The following is a 23,022-nucleotide window of genomic DNA, read 5'->3' as shown; positions in this document are numbered from 1 at the left end:
ACCTCCCTGCTTGCCCAAAGCAGCTAATCGGACAGCAGTGCTCAGGTGGGCATGGCCCATGGTACTGTAACAGCTACAGCTCAGTGGCATCAGCTATGCAGCTTTTTTTTGAGAAGGCTGGTACTTTATGCAAGGGTGTCTCCCTCTGGGGGCTCGATGACTTGCTGTGAAGCCAAAGAGATGGCATAGGGGACTGGGTAGTCATCCTAGCCCTTGCAGTAAGTGTAGGGAATGGAGAGAGTCTGGCTCTAGTACACATGGCACTCCAGAACCCTAGCTGCAGGCCACCCACACCCAGCCCATAAGCTACACCTGCCTCGCTTGGCCAGACATCCTAAGGTCTTCCTGGGCTTGGGTAAGCCAGGCTCACACCCATGGTGAATTCCTCCTGAGGGCACCCCGGAAACGGAGGGAAAATCTTCCCCCCACCTACAGCTGGAGCAACAGAAACAGAGAGATTAAATGACTTGCTCTTTGGAGCATCTGGGGCAGAGTACAGAACTGAGCCTGAGTCACCGGCTAGCACCCTCACCGCAAGGCCATCCCTCCTCCCACTCCGAGTGGGTGAGAGCTGCAGCAGTGGAGCAAGAAAAGCCTCAGTATGTACACATATACACACCCAGACCCACACATGCGCTCTGTCACACTCACTCACTATGCAGGAGCCCTGCAAGGGCGCACAACTTTTATTTTGAAATACATAAAACAAGACTATTTGCAAAGAAATGGCTTTCCAGGAAAACAATCCCCTGCGTTCCACGGCCAGCTTTTGTCCCTGAGCTCTCATTAGAGATGGTTTGTGTACATGGGAGAAGGGGATTGAAAGGGGTTCATTCCCCATGTCTTCTGCAGGGGTACAACCACCACCATGCTGAGGGAAGATACTGAAAGGTCCCTCCCCATTTGAGGCAGTATGATGTTTGTCTTACTGCGCCATGGCGTCAGTGGCCCCTCATCCCCTCACTGGAGATCCCTGCGACTCCCATTGTCATACATGAGCCAGTCAGGAATCACTGGAGGGCTCAGAGGGGGGGGAATCTGTGGAACAATAGGCTTTCCAAAAAAGCATTAATAAAGCAAAACAGAATCAGATAACAGCTACAGTATGGCTTTCAAGTATACATGTAACACCCCGCCTCCCCCTCCCACACCCACCAAATTTCACAGAGGGCCACCACCAGTCCTGATTGCCAAGGGATAAGCCCCCCTCCAGGACAGTGTTGTGCCCTTCCCCTCCTTGCAAGCTAGACTGGCAGGATGTTAGGAGCTTCTTCCTGAAACCCGTCGGTCACCACGCTCTCACCCATTCCCGGCCCTCGCTAGGAGGTCACGGCTCTTGTGGCTCATGGGGCGAGGTTTGGGGACGTGGCTGGAAGGGTGAGTCAGACGTGAACCCGGAGCTTGAGCTAATGCCTTTAAACTCCTGACTTGCTTCACACATCACATTGAATGCTCTGGTTTAGGTGTCACCTCTCTCTGCTTTTCTGTTTTTGTTTTCACGCCAATCTGAGTTCTTGGGCCAGATACCTAGCACCACTCCACTCCCTTGAGACCCTTCCTTGGGAGTCCCCAGCAGCCATAGAGCCAGCTCCTCCCTCCCTCCTCACAGCCCCTGGCACAGGAGGCACATCAGGGACAACAAAGGGAAGTGAGGCAAGCAGAGTAGCTCTGGCAGTCCCCAGCTGATTTATGACCTCTGGGAAACCAGAGCCAGCTGGCACAGTTTGGAGCAGCCTGGGGGCTGCTCTAAACTGCTCTGGGCCAAGGCAAAGAATCAGGAAGCTGTCACTAGCTTCCTGTCAGTCACCTGTCTGCTGCGACTGAGACTTACAGCTTACACTGTGATGGCTGGACATTCAGCAGGAAGGGACAAAAAATGGGAACCGCAGGGGTATGCCGTACTAAGGAGTCCACGAGAGGCATGAGGGGAGGGCAGATTATTCAGCACAGGCCTCTGGGAGAATCAACCCCTGCCTAACCCCAAGAGTCAGCAAAACCTCATGGTCACTGGTACCAATGGTTGGTGCTAGAACTGATGCTGGGCAGCAGGGATTGTTCCTCAACCACATCCTAAGCTTCAGTCCATCTCCTGCTGAAATGGCTTTTCCACTCTGTAACTGGCTGCCCATTCACCCCTTGCACTACACACAGCAATCTATATTAACCTCTCCTCTCCCACTCCAGTGTGAGGAGAACTAGATCACTACAAAACACTCCTGTTCCAGCATCAGTCTCTCTCTTCCTCTCCCCTTCTTCCTGAGTACCCCACTCAGGTCAGGAATTCTCAGTCTGTCTCCACCACCCACTCTGGTGATGAGCATGCCATGTTAGGTGTTGCTTTTGTATTGGTTTGGCCACAGCTCCCCTCAGGTTAGTACCGCACGGCCAGAAGCATTACTGCAGGACTCTGCAGGAAAAGCCGTACTGTTCAGTGTAGCAGACATCCACGTTTTTTTAACCGGAGCAAGGAGGAGTTACTAGACGAGCTGTTCGCTGCCGTGTACACTCTGCTAAAGACTCCAGACAGCCAACTTCATCACCACCCATCACAGGCACCTCTACACGCTGTCTGATTTCACCACAGCTTGATGGTCTGGGGTTATTGCAAGAGCTGTCACCTAGTTTTCCCCCTTGTACTGTTTATTTCCTCAGAGCAAGGATGGCTCCTTCCAAGGAAAAGAGGGAGAAAGACTTGATGGTATTGCTAAACCCAGATACTGAAATGATCTATGTACAACATAGGCAACCAAGGGTGTCATTTACTATGGGACAAGGGGTTCAGGGCCCTTTGATTTTATAGGCCTATATGCCTTCCCAATCTTCCCAGCTTTGCAGGGTATAATATAATCACATTAATGTTCTATGTGCTGACAACTTTGCTCCACTGTCATTCCCCCCGCCCCTGAATTGTTCTGAAATAACACTCCCGCAGGTAGCCCCAGGCCACGCTTCCCATGCTGAGACAGCAAATAAGGGCCAATGGTGATCGAGATTCAAGGTAGACATTTGTCCAAAGCTCTCTCGACTGAGCTTACCAACTTGTTCTATGAGCCATCGCTTTTTAAGTATCTTTTGGTCCTCTCTCTTCTATGCTGGTTTCAAACCTGCAGGTCCAAGGGGAAAAAGGCTACCTGCGCCCACTCCCAAGCCATCTAGCATCTGCCTGCCCAGCAGCCAAATTAAAACAAATGAAAACTACATTCTTCCTTTGAAACAGCTCAGCACACAGAGCCTAAGGCAGCTCCTAATGGGTGTTGGGTTGGACTCAAAGCATGGAGCGAACTCGTCTTTTTCAGGTAGATTCCAAATAGACTTAAACGCCATTCCTCTCCTCAACGCCTCTAGCAGCTATGTACTCGTGCAACAACAGTGCCAGCCAGAGACTGAATACAGTACTGCAGATCAGTATTAGTTTAGCAGCTTCTTGCTCTACTTGTCTCATGTCCCAGTTCTAAGCCTTTTGTCCACTTAGAAAGTCGTGCCAGAAGCAGGGATGACTGTATAGTAAGGGCACTGGTGTGACAGGTAAATGCCTTGAGACAGTCCTTGCAGTGAGTTGAGTTTGACAGAGCCTACTTCCAGTTGAATATTTTTGGAGGTGGCAGAGAATAAAAGCAGTGACAAAGCAAAGGTTCAAGTTTTAAAGGTTCCTTTCTTGAGCCCCATATCACTGACTCCACTTGGGCTTGGTCATTTACCACACGGCATCTGATAAAAAAAAAATCTACTAGCCTTAAATCTGGTACCTGGTAAATTGGTTAAAACAATTAAAAACAGACAACTCCCACATCCGGAAGATTCATAGATTGCATGACCAGAAGGGACCATTGTGATCATCTAGTCTGACCTCCTGTAGAACACAGGCCAGAGAAATTCTCCAAAATAATTCCTAGAGCAGTTCTTTTACAAAAACATCTAATCTTGATTATAAATGGACTCTGATGGAGAATCCAGCATGGCCCTTGTAAACAGTTTTGGATGATGAGGTCTAACTAACATGGTTTTTGCAAAGGAAAATCATGTCTCACTAATCTATTAGAGTACTTGGAATGTATCAATAGAGCCAGTTGACATAATTTAGACTTTCCAAAGGCCTCCGACAAGGTCTTGCACAAGAGGCTATTAAAGAAACTAATTATTCATGGAGCATCGTTGGCATGGGTCAAAAAGTGGCTAAGAGACAAGGAACAAAGGGAAGGAACAAATGGTCAATTTTCATCACAGCATTAGGTTAACAGCAGGGTGCCTCAAAGTCCTGTGCTAGGTCTGCTGTTGTTGAATATAAGTGTCATCTGGAAGAGAGAGTGAGCAATGCAGTAGCAAAATTTGTAGATGATACCAAGTTATTTAGGTCATTGAGACCAGAGAGAATATTGAGGAACTCCAGAGCGACCTAAACAGGCTAAGTGAATTGGCAACATGATGGCAAGTGATGCTTAGTGTTGATCAATGAAAAGTAATGGACATTGGAGGTGGGTGGAAAAAAGAGTTACTCAAACACCCTACAGGGTTTCAACTCAGGAGAGGGGCATGGGAGTCACTATAGACAGCTCAGTGAGAGCTTCACTCAGTGTGCAGCTGGTGAAAAAAAAGCTAACAAGATGTCAGGATGAATAAGGAATAGGATGCAGCATACTATGGAATATATTCTAATGTCTATATATAATCTGTGGTTTGCGGATACAGTGTGTAGTATCAGGCATCCCATTTCAAAGAGGCTATTGCATAACGAAGCAGTTCAGAGAAGGGTGAAGAGAATGATCAAGGGCCTGGAAGAATATTCATATGAGGGGAAGTTTGCTATCATTTTACCTTAGAAAGGAGAAGAATAAGAGAGGACAAGTATGTAAAATAATGAATGGTCTAGAGAAGGGGAGCTAATGTTCTCCTTTCTCATTACACAAGAGCAAGGAGACATTCAATGAAATAAAAAGTGGGTCGTATTGAACTAATAAAAGGAAACACTGTCTCTATATAAAGCATAATTAGATAGAGGAACCACTGCAGATGTTGCTGAGGATTAGAATTTAGCAGGATTCAAAGAGGGCATGGGAATTTAGATGGATAACAGGGATATCCAGGGGTTATCACAGTTAAAGCTAACACAAATTTCGGAAGGGACATTAAACCTCATGCGTCAGGGTTAAATCGCTTAACTATTAGGATGAAGTCTTCATGGGGGCATATTATCCCACATCTTCCTACGACGGGATTCTTTCACTTTCCTCTGAAGCACCTGGCCACTGTCTGAGCCAGGCTACTGGACTAGACAAAGCACAGGTCCGATCCACTTGGGCAATCCCTACAAGATCTGGGACTGCAACACCTAGAAGAGTCGTCCCAGCATCCCTTTAACAACCGTCCCAGCTGCTTCCTCCCCTCCTACTCCAGTCAGCGGTACACCGCAACCAGCAAAGGTTACCGACACAGGCAAGAACAGAAAAATCCCAGATTGCGTTTGGGATACTTTTAGTCTTCTTGCTACTTCCTTCTAACCAGTCTAAGATAAAATGAAGTAGCTTTGGCCCCACCTACACTAGCCTTTAGACAGGAGCGAGAGCCTCAGCTGGTACAAGTCAACTTCACACCACTGAAGCCATTTATTAGCTGAGGATCTGGCTCTCCAGCTTTCCTTAGACTAGAACACAGTTTGACTCCCTCCCTACTGGCTGGCCTAACAGTGCTAGAAACAGGGTTAGCAGGAATTGGGTCTAAACCCAGTCTGAGGCCTGGGTGAACACAGCCTAAACCCAGTCACAGTTTGCAAGCTTTACACAGTAACCTGAAGCAAGAAGCACACATGGACCCAAGGCTCAGATCCAGATTTAGAAACTCTACATTCACTGCACAAAAGCTCAGGGGATTTCCGAGCAGGGGCTCTGCTTTGCCACCTCTCTGAACAACACCATCTCAAATCACAGACAAAAATACAGGAGTCAAGTGAAAGAGGCCCCACCAAAGGGATTCTCCATAGAAAGGTTGGTGTTTGGATGAAGACCATCATCTGCCGTGTCTGCGAGCCAGACATTGCAGACTTGTGATGGTGCATCGCCACCCATGACATTCACTCCTGCTGTACGCTAGGATTTTTTACCTGATTGGATTTTAGTGTTTGAAAACCAGCTGTTTCTTTATACACCTACTGCCATCTGCTTCTGCATTTCCTTAGGAAGGGCTGGTGACCAGCACAACTAGCACAGCCTTAAGACTGCTGCTCTGTCTAGGTGTCTGTGATGTTACTGAGGAGGGAAAAGCAGATCTCCAAATTCAGATCCTGATGGGATCGGTCTGTCGTTTTGTCTGGAGGCAACTGGATTTCTAGTCATGATTGTCACATGCCAAACAGTGTATTTGTTTAGAGGTGGACGGGGATGCTTTTTAAAAGCAATTGGGAAAGCTAAGAATCTGGGCTCAGTAACTTGGGAGCAAAACACTCCCAGACTCCCAGCAATGGCTGGCTCCCTCCAATGACTTTTAACAGCTGTGGCTGTAATCCTGTTATGTGAATGCAGGTGAGAATTGGGCTGAGATCCATTAGAGGATGGAGATCAATGTGCCTTTCCAAGGGAGTGATCTTGAGAACACCATTGAGTGGACGTGGGAGACACTTGCATTATTTTAACATGTTTGTTCCTCTAATGTACACTGGAGGAGCCTAACACCCTTGCTCAGTGCTGTATTCTGGGAATGTCATTGCGTCGATGTTCCTTACTGCTGTATTCAGCCTTTGGATGAGCTAATCAATCCCTCCCCACCCCCCAAGAGTCCCCCGGAAACGCCTCTCTTTGTAGTTCTTGGCAGTCTCTCCATGGACAGTGCTGTATCAGAAGAGGAGTCGTAGTTTCCGAACTGTTCTCCCGTGGATGTTCCCTGAGCCCCTCTCTTTTGGGAGATGTCTTTATTACAGAGTGGAGTGTTGAGAGAGAGTTTGTCCGGATCGCTGGCCTCGCCCTCCACTCCACTCATGGGCTGAAGAAACGTCGTACCACCAACTGACCCAGCAAGACCACGACCAGCACCACCATCATGTACTTCATGTAAACATTATCCAAGTCCAGTGCTGCCACCTAGCAGGAGAGAGAAAAAACTGGCAGCAACGGCGTGATCCAGTGGCACTAGCACTGCTGGCATGCCTGGCCACTCAGACTTCACTGGGCTTGACTTTGCACAAAAAGTCAGCAGCACCGCGTTCATTAAAGTATGCTCGTGCTCTGCCCTATGACCAAATGAGCAAGATTCTGATCCCATTTGCACCATGGTAACCCCAGAGTAACTCGGCTGAGTTCAGATCATTACTGGTGAATAAATGTTTTTATCAGTCAGCCAGCTCCATGGCACATACCATAGGCATGCCTGCAGCAGCTAAGGGGGTCAATCAGCCCCTTACTTTCAGTACAGCCGTTTGATATAAGAACAGAAGGATGGCCAAACTGGGTCCATCTAGCCCAATATCCTGTCTTCCGACAGTGGTGCTTCAATGCCAACTGCTTCAGAGGGAACGAACAGAACAGGCCGTCACGGACTGATTCATCCCTTGCTGTCCACTCCCAACTTCTAGCAGGGAGTTAGGAGGCTGGGGATACCCAGAACATAAGGTTGCATCCCTGACCATCTTGGCTAATAGCCATTGATGGACCTGCCCTCCATGGATTTAGCTCATTCTTTTTTGGACCCCATGATAGCTTTGGCCTTCACGACATCCCCGGCAAAGAGTTCCACAGGTTGACTGTGCATTGTGTGAAGAAGTACTTCCTTCTATTGGTGTTAAAGCTGCTGCCCATTAATTTCATTGGATGATCCCTGCTTCGTGTGTTATGTGTACGGGTAAATAACACTTCCTTATTCACGTTCGCCATGCCATTTATGATTTTATAGACCTATATTATCTCCCCCCTTGGTCGTCTCCTTTCCAAACTGGAAAGTCCCAGTCTTTTTAATCTCTCCACGGAAGCTGTTCTATGCCCCTAATCCTTTTTGTTGCCCTTCTCTGTACCTTTTCCAGTTCTAATATATCTTTTTTGAAATGGGTGACCAGAACTGCATGCAGTATTGCAGGCGGGGGTGAACCATGGATTTATATAGTGGCATTATGATATTTTCTGTCCTATTATCTAGTCATATCCTAATGGGACATGGCTCACTTCTCTTCTATTATCGGACACTTACTAACATGGCAGGAGCAGGACCTCACTCAAAGCTACACTCAAACTTGGAGTGCCTTATTCTTCAGGTGTCCAGCTTTAAACAACCAGGGCCTGATTTACTGAGCACATTCAACTTCCACTGGAGACAACAAGCACTGCGGGTGCTTAGCCCTGATGAGAACTGGGTTGCTCACAGAGACAGGGAGGATGATCCAGTGGTTAGGGCATTAAACTAGTGCTAGGGAAACCCAGGTTAGATTCCCTTCTCTGCCACCGATGCCCTGGGTAACCTTGGGCAAGTCCTTTAGCTTCTCTGTGCCATAGTTTCCCCTCCTGTACAGTGGGGATAATAGCACTGGCCTGCCTCAAGGGCGTTGCGAAGATAAATATGGAAAAGTTTGTGAGGTTCCCAGATATCACAGTGATGGGGAGCACGTAAGTACCTTTGATAAATAGCTACACGTTTTTAAGTGTGGATTAAGGACTTAATATTAGGCTCCAAATCTGAACTCCTGAAGCATCCCCACATTCTGATTCCTGCCCGTCTGCAACACAGCACCCCCAACTGGTCAGAGCTCAGCTGCAAGCTCTTCTCAGTCAATTTGACGAGCGACACTGCTCACGAGCCCAACTACCTGAGGAACCATGTGCTGACCCTAGCCCAGTCCAGCCGCCCCGCAGAGGAGAAAGCCGGGCTCACTCACCCATCCTCCCTGCTGGGCAATCCACCGGGCGATGCGGTTGCGGAGCACGAATTCCGCCACGTAGCGGGCGATGCTCCGGAGGAAGCCGGTCACCCCGTGCTGGTACACGTGGATCGCCATCCGGTAACCGAACCCCAGAAGCGCAATCACCCTGCCCCAGTTAATGCCACTGTCAAACAAGCTGTAACAGAGCCAAACCTCCTGGTTAGAAAAAAAAAAGCAACGCAATCCCTGCTGTTGTGGGTGCTGTGCCGCCCCCTATCGGGCTGCTCCTCCAGTCACATTCTGCTGCAATCGGTGGAATGTCTGGGGGTTCGCAGGTGTGTCCTTTAGGAACCCTAAAGCTAAAACCTGCCCTGACAAATTTAGCAACAGCTCAGTGGTGAAAAACAAACACAAATAACTGCGCATTTCTGCTCCTCCACACGCTCAACCACAACCACGAACTGTTTGCTCTCTGTGAGCTGCAGCTACCTTGGAAGGAACACACTCGCCCTTAGGCTGTATCTGTGCAACAGAGATATGCAGGTTTAAACAGGACTGTGGCCCTGGCATATTAGGACATGATTTCTTCTTCACCTGGATGGACGAAAAAATAAATACCTCCTAGAGGGCTGGATTCTGATCTCACTGGAGGGACTTTCAACATTCATTTCTGCAGTACCAGCACCATGGATTTCAATCCCGATCAGAGCTTCCAGGTGCATACACACAACAACAGTTTACACGGGTTTTGCACTAGTGTCACCCTACTCAGTTACTCCTGGATTTGCACCAGGGTATGTGTGAGGAGACTCAGGCCCCAGGTTTTAAACTTGGTGCCTTATCATGGCTATTTCTGTTTGCATAGCTGAAAAGAAACTGTTCTAACACAGATAACCATCCCGCTCTAGAGTATAAATGTGAGGATCTTCATAGTGTAGATGGGGGCCTTATAGAGAATGTCATGGAAAGAGGGGAGTTAGTGGAGATCGAGGAAGGAGCAACACTAAAAAGACAAGACGGACAGAGAGTGACAGAGGTTAATTTACCTGTCTGCTGTGCGTTAACCACTTCAGGATGGCAAAGCATGGCTTCCCGAAGAAAGGGAGCAGGAATAAAGGACAGAAGAAACAGTTAGGCAACATACACCAAGAACAGTGCATGCACAGGGGGAAGGCTAGAAAACGGGCATTGGTGTGGAGCCTGTTGTGCATTCAGAAGCTTCCTCCCCTTCCCAGCATCACTTTAGGCCAGCACTCAGAGTTCCCACAGGACGGTCAGTGACAGCCAGAATCCTGACCCTTTTGCACCGTCTGAGGAGCAGGGAGGATCACATGGGAAGATCTAGCCCTGTGCATTTTCTGCACCACCAGACCTGGCTCCCTCTCCACCCACTGGCTTCTGAGAGACACTTTCCTCCTGCCACCAACAAGCTAGACTGATCAGAGTCCCAACTCCTCAGACTCTTTGCTTTTGCTTTTCACCCTCCCCTTCTCAACAGCAAGGCTGAGCCGCACCTCAGGGCAGGAGGACGGGCGGGCCGCACTTTCCTTAAAAGACGGTGGCGTAACAAGGTCTGTGTGGCACCTAAGGTCAAAGGCTGGCCTGAGCTGGTTCATGGTGTTGGATTGTCAGGGGCACTGAGCATCTGCAGCTCTCACCGCCGGAAGCTGTGTTTGCTCAGCACCCACTGGAAATCAGGCGCTCAGCTTTTAATCATCAAGCCTTTCTGGCTGTGAAGAAAAGCCTTCCCCAGGGGAGCTGACGCAGGTCTGCCCAAGAACGAAACAGTGCCTAGATTCCCTTCTCGTGCTGGTTTTACACCAGTGTGGCTCCAATCCTCAGTAAAATCCCTCCTGATGTAACACGGAGGAGAGCCGGGTCCCATGGCTCTGCCATCTTAACGGCGTGTTGTCCCAGTTAGGCTTCAGCATGATCGGGCAAATTTTCACCTCGTGAGGACTGCATCCCATCCATCTTTCTGCATGCTCATTTTGCAGGTGGGACCAAAGACCCATTTACACACACAAACATCTGACATGGGCGTACGGTGGCATGGGCAAGAGCAGACGGGGCTGGGGGGAATGCACGCAGATTTTGGTCACTGCTTCTTGAAAACTCCAGCCTTCCATTGTGAACTAGTTCATAGCTGATACCAGCTTCTCTAGGGCTGTGGGCTGGGCTTGGGGGCAGAATTTGGGTGCCAGCTGTCCTGGTATTGTGGGCAGAGCTTGGGTAAATAACTCCAATTCTTGCTCCTCTGATTTCCACCCTGCATGCCAGTCTGACCTTCTCTGCAACAAAACGAGTCTCATCCATCACCAGACTCCCTTGGGAGGCAGCTAGGGGGTGCGGGGAGCTGGCTGCCTTACCTGGAGGCTATCTTAGTGAAGTACTCGTAGGCATTGTCCTTCGTGGGCTGCAGGCTCTTCAGCATGTTCTGGAACTCTGCATCATACCGCATGTTGATGTCATCTCCTATGATGGCCAGGCGCCTGCCCACCTGGTTGCTGGTGCTGCCAAGAGAATGGAAAGCATTTGAGATGGGCCCAACTTCCACGCAGGACAGTAGGTGCCAGGAGGATGCAAGGTCAGGCCACGGATAGGGTGTGCGTCCACCCTGAACACGGATTGTGTTGGGTGACGTATGATTCAGTCTGCAGTGGGAAGTGCTTTACCTGCCCGGCTCCTGCTGGATCTCCGTTATCTCGGGATCAATCGGAACCTCCGCTCCACCCTCCTCCCTCTCCTGCTGGTAGCGGTAGAAGGCATAGCTGCAGAACACCTCCTCGGTCTCCTGGGCCACCTGATCTTCTGTGGAAGAGACAATGATTGGCAGGAGCAGGCAGGCAGGCAGCTCCCCTGGGGTGCACAGGAGTCAGGGGGCCCCTCCTAAACTGTACATCCTCTCTCATATCCTTTGAGATGGTGTGTCCCAACCAGCAATACCCCCTGCGCAGCGGCATTCTCTGTCGTTCTGATGGACCAAATGACCATTGTACTCCTTAGATAGCAAGACTGATCTGCAAGAGCCTGCTGTGCTCTGGGGGCTTCTTAAACCAGCAGGCTTATAAACAACCGGGCGGGCTGGATGCCCTTATTCTGGCCTCGCTCAGTGTTATTTCCATTTAGTTTAAATCAATTAGAAAGGGGTTTAAAATAAACTGAGATTATAATAATACTTTTAATTCTCATATACACTTTTCATCCATAGATCTCACATAGAGGTCAGCATCATCTTCTCCATTTTACAGATGGGGAAACTGAGGCACAGAGTACGGCAATCACTTGCTCAGGTTCAACCCATGGGCCAGTGACACAGCCGGGAACATAACCCAAGTCTCCTGAGTCCCAAGTCCAGTGCTCTCTCCACTACACCACACTGCCTCCCATAATAAAACTGAAATAAGCATTTCCACACAGAAGTTTGTGCCAATATAACTAAATCAGTTGGACTAAACCAGGCCAATTGTTTGGAAAATTAGAGAGGTGCCAAACAAAACAGGCCAAGGGCTAACTGGGAGACCCTTTAAAAACACAGGGACTCCCATGTCAAAGATACAGTCATAGATCAGGAGGCTCCCGCTCCAAGTTCCATGCAGAGGCGCACTCCAGAAGGAGAGGAATTCAAACAGATGTGATTCAGTCACATCTTGGATAGCCTTTGTTTTTCAGAAGCTCAACTTGAGACTTGGATTTTTCAGAAGTGCTGAGAACCCACAGCTTGCAATGATTTCCACTGCAGCTGCAGGCACGTGGCACCTATAAAATCCAGGCCCTGAGGCGTCTTAAGTCAGGCCCTGAAAAAAGCCCCAGAGGCCTGCCCAAAAAACAAAACAAAACAAAAAACACAGTGGTCAACTTCAAAAGTGTTGGCTTAATATTTTGTTGCTTTTAAACAAACATGCACCCACACAAACCAACCAAAGCAAACTTTCTTGTGAGTGGCTTCCTAAAAATGAGATGTACAGGAGAAACTTTATCCCTAGGGAGTCATGATTTTACCACAGGCTTCACAGTAGTTGATGTTCTTAAAGACCCAGCTGCTGGAGTCAGGTGATTATGTGAAAAATTTCAGCTTTCCATTAAACAAACAAAAAAATAGTTTCTGGCCTGTGTGGAGAGTTAATCATAGAGTTTATGGCCCAAGGAGACCACTGGATCATCCAGTCTGATCCCCTGTATAGCACAGAACAATACTGCCACCCTGCACCTGCACACTAACCAAACCACCGAAATGAGACCTATAGCTCCCAGGAGACTAGACTATTATGAGCCACAGGCAGAGAGCAGGAGGGACCAAGGTCTATCAGTGCCTCAGGCCTCCACAATGGCAGGAAAAGATTGAGAGATGCCCTGATAATCCTGGCAGGGGATCTGGGCCCCACACTGCAGTGCAGAGGTTCTCAAACTGCAGGTCGGGACCCCACAATAGGTCGTGAGTTGTCAGCCCCCATGCATGCCATGGCTGTGGCTGTCAGCTCCAGGCATGGCTGACAGCCAGAGCCATTCAGACCTGGGTGGCCGGAGAACCTCAGCTGCTGGACTGGTGCTCTGAAGGCAGCACTGTCCCCAGCAGCAGCGTAGAAGTAAGGGTGGCATGGCATGGGGGGGAGTGGCCTGGCATGGGGGGGGTCATCACAGCCTGAAATATTTTAAAGGGGGTCCCAGAAAAAAAAGTTTGAGAACCCCTGCTACAGAGAAAGGTGGAAAAACCCCAAGGTCACTGCTAAGCTGACCTGAGAAGAAATTCCTTCCTGCCCCCACCTGTGGTGTTCAGTGTTAGACCCTGAGCATGTGAGCAAGTACCAGCCAGCTAAGCGCTTGAGACAGAGGATGCTCAGTGCCACCTCCGAGTCCTGGCTCTCCCAATTCATTGCCCCATCTCCAGCCATGCCCATCCCTGGTGCTTCAGAAGGGGGGGACCCTCCTAGAATACACTAGGGAGGTGGGGGGACGAAATCCCTTCCTGACCCGTCAGTAGCCAGCTGAAACCCTGAAGCATGAATTTTAGGAACGTAAACCAGAAGTGAGCCCCAGGGCTGCTGGGTCCTCACCCCACCATCACAAACGACCCCATCATACAAGCAGGCTCATACATTTGTCCAGCTTTCTCTTAAAACATATTAAGTTGTTTGCCGCCCCGCCAACTCTTAGCGAGAGCCTGTTCCAGAACCTCACCCCTCTGCTGGTTAGAAACTTTCTCCTAATTTCCAGCCCCAGTTTGCTCATAGCCAGTTTATGTCCTTTTGTTCTTGTGCCAATCTTGTGTCCTTTAGCTTATACAGCACGGCATCCTCCCTGGTATTGACCCCTGATGTATTTAGAGAAAGTAAACGTAGCCCCATCAACCTTGTCATTGCTACATTAAACAAGCCAAGCTCTTGCAGTCTCCTCTCATAAGCTAGGCCCTCCATTCCCCTGATCATCCTCATAGCTCTTCTCTGCACCTGTTCCAGTTTAAATTCATCTTTCTTGCACACAGGTAACCCGAATCTTACGCAGCATTCCAGGCGAGCTCTTACCAGTGCCTCATACAACGGCATGAATACTTCCCTTCGTACAGCTTACGGCCAGAAAGAACCATTAGATCACCTACCCTGACCTCCTGCGTATCGCCGGCCATTACATTTCACCCAGGTACCGCTGTAAAGAGCCCAATAACTTGAGTTAAGTTAAAGCATTTCAGTCCTCTGAAGTGTAAACCATTATGTGCCACAGACAGAACAGGAAAGACTGAGGTGCATCAATACGGGAGACGCCTGCAATGGCAGGGAATCGATTAGGTGAGGTGTGCCTAGAGGCTTCCCAGTTCAAACACCGAGGCAAACAAAAAGAATTCAACATTTATTAGTTCTTAAAATCTCATTTCATGATTTTCTCTTTTTTTGGAGGGCCGGGACCTAGCACAATAGGGTCTTGGTCCAGGACCGGGACTCCAACACCGATGATAATTTTTGAACACTTCAGACTGGCTGTACTGCCCATGTAAATGATCGTATGGAAGTGTGAATGTCTCAGTGTGACTTGTTACTGGAATCACAGAACTCTATAAATGTGTGACGGGGTGGGAACCAAGCCATCAGCCCAGCCCATCATCTCTCTGCAGCCGCTGCAGGATTGTTCCCTATAGGATATTTCCTAATAATACGTCCGGTGTAGTTATAAACAGCCCAAGGGACGGGGCTGCCCCCACTTCCCTTGCGTGGATCCTTGTACAGTTCTACAGATTCCCCCATTAGCAAGGTGACTGTAAACAACTAAGGCTTGTGTAAGCCATTTTCATGCAATCCCGTCTTATTTCATCACTCACTATTTGAGCTCACTCACACCAGTTTGTCTGGCAGCTACAAATGCCACCTGGGTTTGTGTGCCCTCTGCGTGACCTGCAGACGATAACAGGAAGAAAGCCATGCTTTTTCACACAGCATTGCTTCAGATGCTGTAACCACTAAATTCCACACACACATACCCTGCCGCCCCGCTGCGTGGCTTCAACAACCTTCCTACTAGCACCAAACCAGGGGGGCAAAATCTATTTCCTCCTCATGGATGAAATTCTCCTCTGGAGCACTTGAGCCATGCACAGGCCTTCCTCTGACCTCTCTGCACAGAGGTGAGCTTTGGTGCGACCTTGGGCCAGTCGCTTGACTCCCAACACCCCAGAGAAGTGTGCTGCTGCAAAACAGGAACCTCGGTGAAACCCAGGTGATGCATCTGAAGCAGAGCTGCCCTGCAGAAAGGCTGTTGCTCACCCTTCCAGACATCCCCTGCTCTGCGCCAGCAGGCATCCAAACCCTCTGCTTTGATAACAAATAAAGGCGGGAGAGATAAGCCACTGGCACGGCAGGATGGGTCTGAGGCTCCAGCTGGAGGTGGGGGGCAGAGGTTGTTTTGGATAAGCCTGTGATTGTTTCTGGACACAGCCATTTCCCCTCCAGGGTCAGAACTGTAAATAGCTCTCGGCTCGGAACACCAGGTATTCTGGACTCAACACGTAACACGCCTTAGCAATAATGTCAGCTGGTCGACTGCGCAAGGAAAAGACAGAGCACAATGCTCAACGCGCACTCAGGAAATGAGCCAGCAGCGTAAAGGTGGCTGGATCCACGAAACAAAGGCTGAGTTTCCCTGCTGTGGCTATCGGGTTAAGCTCCATCGATAGCATAACAGCCAGCGGCCCAGTGCAGACAGGCTGCTGGTGTTCTCTCTACACAGGTGGCTCCCACAGTGGAAGAAGTAGTCTAGCGAACACGAGGCCTGTGTCAGGGACTGTCGCCACTTGGAAATTTACCACACTAACTATTCCAGAATAAGAATGTCCACACGGGAGAGTTAATCCGGAATAGCTATTCTGGAAAATTTCCAAGTGTAGACACGCCTTTAGACAAGGACTTCTGACAAACACAGGACAAGCCAAGTCGCTGACTGTAGGGAGTCCCCGGCAAAGCATGGGGGCTCTTAAGTACCAATGGTAATAGACATCTTATATTAGTATTAGTACCTCAGTATTACATAGATCAGGGTCCCTGACAATACAGGACAAGGACCAAATACAGGACCAGCTAATTTGTGTTAAATTACAAATTGCCTTGTCTACACTATGGTTAAACATGTTAAACAGCACACCTTTTTTCTTACTGAAGACAAAGATACTGACGTAATTAAGACCATTCACCTGCTTAAATATAAAGTACATGCATATGCATTTGCAGGATCAGAGTCTAAATGACGACACAGGGTGCAAAGCAGTGGAGTATGGAGCCCAGACACATTTAAACTCAGGTCTAGGCACTGGCCACTCTCATGAGTTTCAGAAGTGCAGAGCACTTGCAGCTCCCACTGACTTCAGATGGATTTAGGTGCTTAGCAACTCAGAAATCAAGCCCAAGATCACTCCAGTAACACAATTGTGGCTCAGAAATAGATAACTGGGTAATTAACCAAGGGATGGATCGATGCAGACAGTGAGTCAGAGACACTGTCAGGTTACACAACATTCAGGTTGTGTAAATAAAGGGATGGGGAGAGGGATGACAACTCCCCCACCCTCCCAGGCTCCTGATAGAAGTTCCTTTTGGGATTGTTTTTGATTCAGTAAGAACAGGTTTATTTGGATGTAAACAATTCCGGGACTGCGGAGAAGTCAAAGGCCTGGGTATTGTGCTGGCCAATGGGGAACAAGAAAACGAAACTGACTGACTCATAGTTTCAATGAAACACAGAGAGTAAATAAACAGCATGAACAACAAAGAAGAGATAGGCTTTAAAAAAAAAAAACCCCCAACACTTTCTGTTTTAATAACCCCAGGTGTTATTACTAGTAACACAGGGACAGAAGTATTCTGGGACAGGGCTCGTCTTTTTATCCTGTGTTTGTACACACCTAACCTGATGGGGTCCTGGCCCGTGACTGGGTTCCTGGGTGCTACCACAGTATAAATAATAGTGTTTTTGAAACATATATTTTTCAAACACTAAGTGATATCAACGTAGCACCGTCAGTTCTATAATTTACAAATCTCCACCCTAAAAGAAAAAAGAGACATTCCAAGTTATTCCCAGCCCCTCGTGCACGCTGGGTCACGGTCTTGGAATGCAGCTGCTCTGCACAGCGTGCTGGTTAGAAGGGGATTGTGCACAGGTGACTTAAAGCTCAGCTCCCCTTTGCTTTACTTCAGCTGACCACAGGTGGATCAAACTGCAGCCAGAGATCATTGTGGCATGGGGGCACCCTGGCCACACTCCTTTCCCCGGAGTCTTGCTCCCTTTTCCCCGCATCCCCAGCAGCGGAGAGAGGGAGCAGCATGAGAGCCCCGACGCTGGCTCTACGCCCCTCCCCCTTGCACTGGGGTGATCCTCTGGGGCAGCTTCAAGGTCACAGTCTGTCTGCAGAAGTGGTGCAAAACAGATGCTGTGTGAGGAAGCGTCTACCCCATTGTCTGTTAGGTTGTGAACTCCTCAGGGCAATGATCACCCCTAGCATGACCCCAAGCACAGCATCAGCCTTTAAACAGCAATAAGGAATGACCTAACCCGACGGTGTCTTTTCAAATGTTGGGAGACGTCATTCACGAACAGCCCTAATGCAGGAAGGTGCATTTGTATATACAAAGGCTGATAATCACCCTGTAATCAGAGAGTGGCTGCAGACCAAACTGTACCTGCTGCTGCTGCTGTCACCCTGACAATGGATGCGATTGTAACACAGGATGCAACACACTAACCAGCAGACCTGAAAACCCCCCAGCCCATAAAGCTGGTTTTTGTCACAGCGCCACAAACCCATCAAGAAAATCCCATCACATCTAAACAAGGGAAGGGCCCTTTTCTGATTCCACACAGGCTTTACAACAGGGTATTCCTAGCCCAGTTTTTCAAGGAGCAGCGTCATCTGTGCCTGGTCCCCAGACAACGTGAGGCTGTCACAGCCCCAGCCTGTTTATTTTAAGGTGTAAGCCCTACATGTGTAGCTCTGGAAGTCCCCAGTTCAGTCCCCACTGTTCGTTCAGACAGTGGCTGTCACATTGAGCTCCCACTGAAGTCAGATGGTCAGTGCCTTTGAAAAGCCAGGCTCCCACTGACTTTAGCCTAGTGGATAGAGCACTGAACTGGGACTCAGGAGAGCTGGGTTTGATTCTCAACTCTGCCAGCACCTTTTGCACTGGGTGACCACAAGTCAGCACACCGCTCATTGACTCAGTCTCCCCATCTTTAAAATGGGGATAATGATGCCGCTCTCCTTTGTAAAGTGCTTTGAGATCTACCCATGAAAAGCGCTATGCGTTATTAACAACGCTGGTTTAAGTGAAATCAGAAGCAGGCCGGCGGTTTCATTCAACATCATGTCAAATACATCTCAGGAGGCCTGGTGTCAGAGTGTAGCAGCTATACTGTGGAAGGCGTTTCCCTTCCAATGTACTGCATGGAATCGTCCCCTCTGGCCTAGCTACGTTAGTGAGCGAGTGCCAAATGGTCTTCGCCATAAGGGGAAGTTTCCCCTCTATGCTGGCTCTCCCTTACTGGGGCAGCAGAAGTTGGAAAAATATCTGCTGCATCTTGATATCTTAAAATGATCGCCATGATTTTCAAACTCTGCTTTTTAGAAATCTATGCAACACAAGGGAACTAGATAGTTCAGGGGGGTTGGAAACGTAATATGGAAGTGAAAGATTGACTCTAGCCCATATCAACAGTCATGTAAAGTAGCTGCCAAATGAGAAATGTGAAATGAATTTGCTGGGTCTCAGTTCAGTTCCCAGTGGACAAGAGTCCCCATCATAAACTCCACCAGGCACAAGTGGTACTAGCTGACCCCTGGTCAGGGGCAATCTCAGCAGAGACCAGGGATTGAATGAGCCATGGGGACTGAACCATCTTCTCACCCTGGAGGAGATTCCTCATGCTTGAGTCATGCTCAATGTGGGAGCATCTCATACAATGACACGTAGTGGATGAAGAGAGGGCGTCCTCCTCCAGCGCTGTCAAGCTGACACAAAACTGCACGGCGAGTAGAAAGCAAAGCCCTGAGGCAGCAGCCAGAACGCTCAGCTTGCTCCACTCAATGTATGATTTCGGTTTGGGTGGGTATTTTTCAGTCCCCACGCGGCCTCTGACTCAGTCAGGTCACTTCCCCTTGCGCTGAGCTAGGTGCTAAGTGTTTACGCATTTGTCTCTGCCAGTGAGTTCACCACAGAACAAACCGACACAGGAAACAGCATGCATTAATATTACAGCAGAGCGCCTGGACGTAGAGTGGGGTACACAGCCTGGGAGGAGGAGGAGGGAGGGGTTGATTGCATTACAGCATGGTAGTAGATGGCCCCAGTAAATCTGGCCTGGACATGCTGTTTCCCCTGGTGACAGGGCAGAAATAACTTGCTTGTTTGTGTGCAGCAGAGAGTGGGGGGGAAGGGATAGCTAACTCCACAGCACTGATACCTTGGCTAGACCTCTCTCCTTCGCCCAGCAACAGACCTCCATCCACCCCATGGCATGCTGAAAGAGAGCACCAGGCTGCAGCCTATTTCACCATCCTTCACAGGCTAAGAGGAAGAAGGGGCCATCATATGGCTCATAAGCAGGATGGTCGCCCAAAGGCTGTTTCACCAGCCCAGCCGTGGGAAGGATGGGTATTCTGAGCGTTTTCCTACCCGTTTTAAATGGTCTTTCTAGACTCAGGCATGACGTGGGATGGGCTGTGTCTGAAGCACCAAGTTTTAGCTATTCCAGGAGGAAGGATGCCAGTCTAGATAAGAATAAATAAAATAACCTTTGCTGTCCTCTAACCGCTTCCAACCAAGGATCCCAAAGGGTGTTAAAAACATTTATGAGTTATGCTTCACCTCTCCCAATTGTTTGCATATTACCCTCATTTTATAGATAGGGAAACTGAGGCACAAAGTGGTCAAGTGACTTGCCCAAGGCCATACAACAATTTGGTAGCAAAGCCAGGGTCCTACACCTAGCCTTGTGCTGTACTCACAACACCACGCTTCCAGGTGAACCTATGGCTGATCAGATCTCTGATCAGCAGTCCTCCCGCCGAGGCGAAACAGTTAAATTATACTGATCATTGGCTGGCATTTTTGTCTTTGCCAGGTGACTAGTTCATTCCCAAACCCTGTGTGCCACGTGGTAACCACAGGCAGTGCAAGCCGTGACGGGTCAGCCTGTCTCACAGATGCACAAGTGACCGGATGGGAACAGATCGAGCCAGCCTGGCATCTTCCTCCATTTCCCATTGTTTTCTGTAGGAGTCAACAGCTTTCATTAAAAAAAGTACCTGGCTCCCATTCCCATCTCCCTCCATGGTGGGGCTCTTCCTGAAAATCGGGGAACAGTCTATGGTTTAGACTGGACTTTCTCTGCCCTACACTGATCACTCCAAGCCGCTCCCTCCCCTTAGCTTCACACCACACCTGCCCCTCTTACCTGCTTTTCTCCTGCCCTGTCCTCTTCACTCCCTGCTCTTCCTTTTTCTTTCCATTTAGCTCATCCCCTCCCCCCTCCCAAAATGGAACTAACATGCCATTTGCTGCCATCACATGGTTTGCTCCGTTTGTGAGTTCTGCTCCTTCCCTTCACCCTTCTCTGCTTTAGACTGTAAGCCACTCAGGACAGGGACTGTCTGCTGGTGCTACTCTGTTTCGAGAGCACCTGGCACAATGGGCCCCCATTCTTGGCTGGCCCTTCGGCGCTAGCATAATAAAATTGATCATGTTTATGTTCATGACCTATTCACCCAGCCTCTCTAGCTAAGTTACATCTATATCTACAGAACAACTCTCTCTACCTAAGCACTATCGCCCCATTCACTCTAACAAGGCGCTAATGTCAAAGGCTCCCTGGGTACATTTAAATGCAGATTTAAAAAGCCTCCCCTTGCACAGAGCTGTGACTTGCTCCAGGCCCCACAGGGGATTTGGCAAAGTCCTGGGTTCCTGTTTTAACCCCCAAACACCAGTCTCTCTCAGACCTTAACTATGGATTCAAATTGCTGCACCAATTGCATATTACAGGTTGCTGTAGGGCTCTGATCCCCAAAATCTAAAGCTATTGTGTTATGTAATATCCTATTATGACACAGAGGGACTAAGATACTTTTCCACAGGCAGTTAAATCTAAGTCTCCAGACTCCTAGACTAATGCCCTAACCACTGGACCCATCCTTCCTCCCTGGTGCAATATCTTGCTCCCATTTACACAGCGTTCTTTCCATATTTCCTTGCTCATTCGTCTTCTTCACCCGGTACTTGTAGGAAGTTCAATCCTTTTGCCTTTTTTAAGCATCCAATGATGCTTTAACAACCCAGGGAACATGCAAGGAGCAAACAGGATAGACAAGGATGGTGGAGTCTTGTTCATGCCCTAAGAGACATTTGGTAGAGCAGGTTTCAGAAAGATCCTCCAAGGGAGAATTTTTTTTCTGAGCAGCAGATAAATCCCTTAGCTCCCTATCAACAGCCAAAGAAAAACGGACAAAGGACCAAGAGGAAAATCAGAACCCAAAAAATTAAACCAAACCAGTTGCTACACCAGTGCCAAAAGCTTTCATCCAGCCAGCAACCCCCCAACTTGCATCTGAGGGAGCCACACAGCTCAATTTCCATTGAAATCAATGCAGTTTCTGCCTGAGAAGGGAACATAGATGCAAACTGTAAAATATATCTGGATGTACATAAGGAATGCTCTTTTTCTTTTTTCTTAATTTTATTTTAATACCTTACAAACTTTGGTAAGGTAGGGATTGTCTTATGATGTGTTTGTCCAGCACGCGGAACAATGGAGTTCTGAACCTAGTAGGGCCTCCAGATGCTACCACAATGCAAATAATAATATAATCATGATAGTTAAACAGCTCTGAGCTGGATGTGAACTGCATAAACAGTTAGGTCTAGTTACTGAAGTGGCGGTATTGACAGAGCTGCCATGACTCATGCTCATTTCCAATCTACCTGTAAAACAGGTTAAAGAGTCACCCATGCTTAAAAGGTTGCAGTGCAGAGGAATTCTATTCATTTGGGACAAAAATGAGGAGCAAATCCTTTCAATTTGTTTTGATCTCTTTTCTCAGAACATTTTCAATGTTTTGACCCAGATATTTTCCAATGCTGACGTGCCAAGCTGCATTTTAGAAAGTCATCATCATTTACCCAGCAGCTGACATTCCCAGACTGCAACTCAACTGCACTGCCATTAAGCATGGCATGGCATGGCATGGCATGGGTCTCTCTCACATGGAGTACGTTTGGCTATATGGATGAGAGGAGATGATGGGTAATGGCAATGAAGCTAGGCAAGCTCCCCACCCACCACTCTGCCAAATGCACTTCAATCTTCTGCATCGCCACTGCTATTGCAGTCCTGGGCCCTCACACACAAACTCCACCAATGCACTTCAATCCTGACCGGCAGTTTCCCTTGTTATTCCAGTCTTGGATCCTGTACACACATACATTGCTTTGCCAGTGCATCTCACTTCTGTCCTGCAGCCCCCTGGCATTCCACTCTTGAGAGGATGGGCGGGCAACTGGCAGACAGACACACACACACACACACTTCACCAATGCACCTCAGTCCTGATCTGCAGCACGTGATGGTAACTCAGTGTTGAGCATCTCCTAAGCAAAGACTTGGGCTAGTGTTGCCACAGCCTTGAAACCAAGTCCTCAGAGATTAAACCTTGAAAG

General features: G+C 48.6%; 1 protein-coding gene across 1 annotated transcript in view; it reads right to left on the bottom strand.

Moving 5' to 3' along the window:
• Nucleotides 1-680: 680 nt before the first annotated feature.
• Nucleotides 681-23,022, bottom strand: part of BAK1 (BCL2 antagonist/killer 1) — a 31,924-nt gene continuing 9,582 nt past the window's right edge. The window contains exons 3-6 of the mRNA XM_067531614.1: nucleotides 11,509-11,644; nucleotides 11,203-11,346; nucleotides 8,849-9,029; nucleotides 681-7,067 (exon numbers count right to left, since the gene is read on the bottom strand). Coding sequence (XP_067387715.1) covers nucleotides 6,963-7,067; nucleotides 8,849-9,029; nucleotides 11,203-11,346; nucleotides 11,509-11,644 — 566 coding nt within the window. The 3' untranslated portion in view covers nucleotides 681-6,962. The remainder of the gene's footprint in view (nucleotides 7,068-8,848; nucleotides 9,030-11,202; nucleotides 11,347-11,508; nucleotides 11,645-23,022) is intronic.

Source organism: Emydura macquarii, unplaced genomic scaffold, assembly GCF_026122565.2.
Source record: "Emydura macquarii macquarii isolate MOO-44397 ecotype Brisbane River unplaced genomic scaffold, CSIRO-AGI_Emac_v2 contig_3220, whole genome shotgun sequence".
In the NCBI taxonomy this organism is placed as follows: Eukaryota; Metazoa; Chordata; order Testudines; family Chelidae; genus Emydura; species Emydura macquarii.
This window is presented reverse-complemented; position numbering and strand designations above follow the sequence as displayed.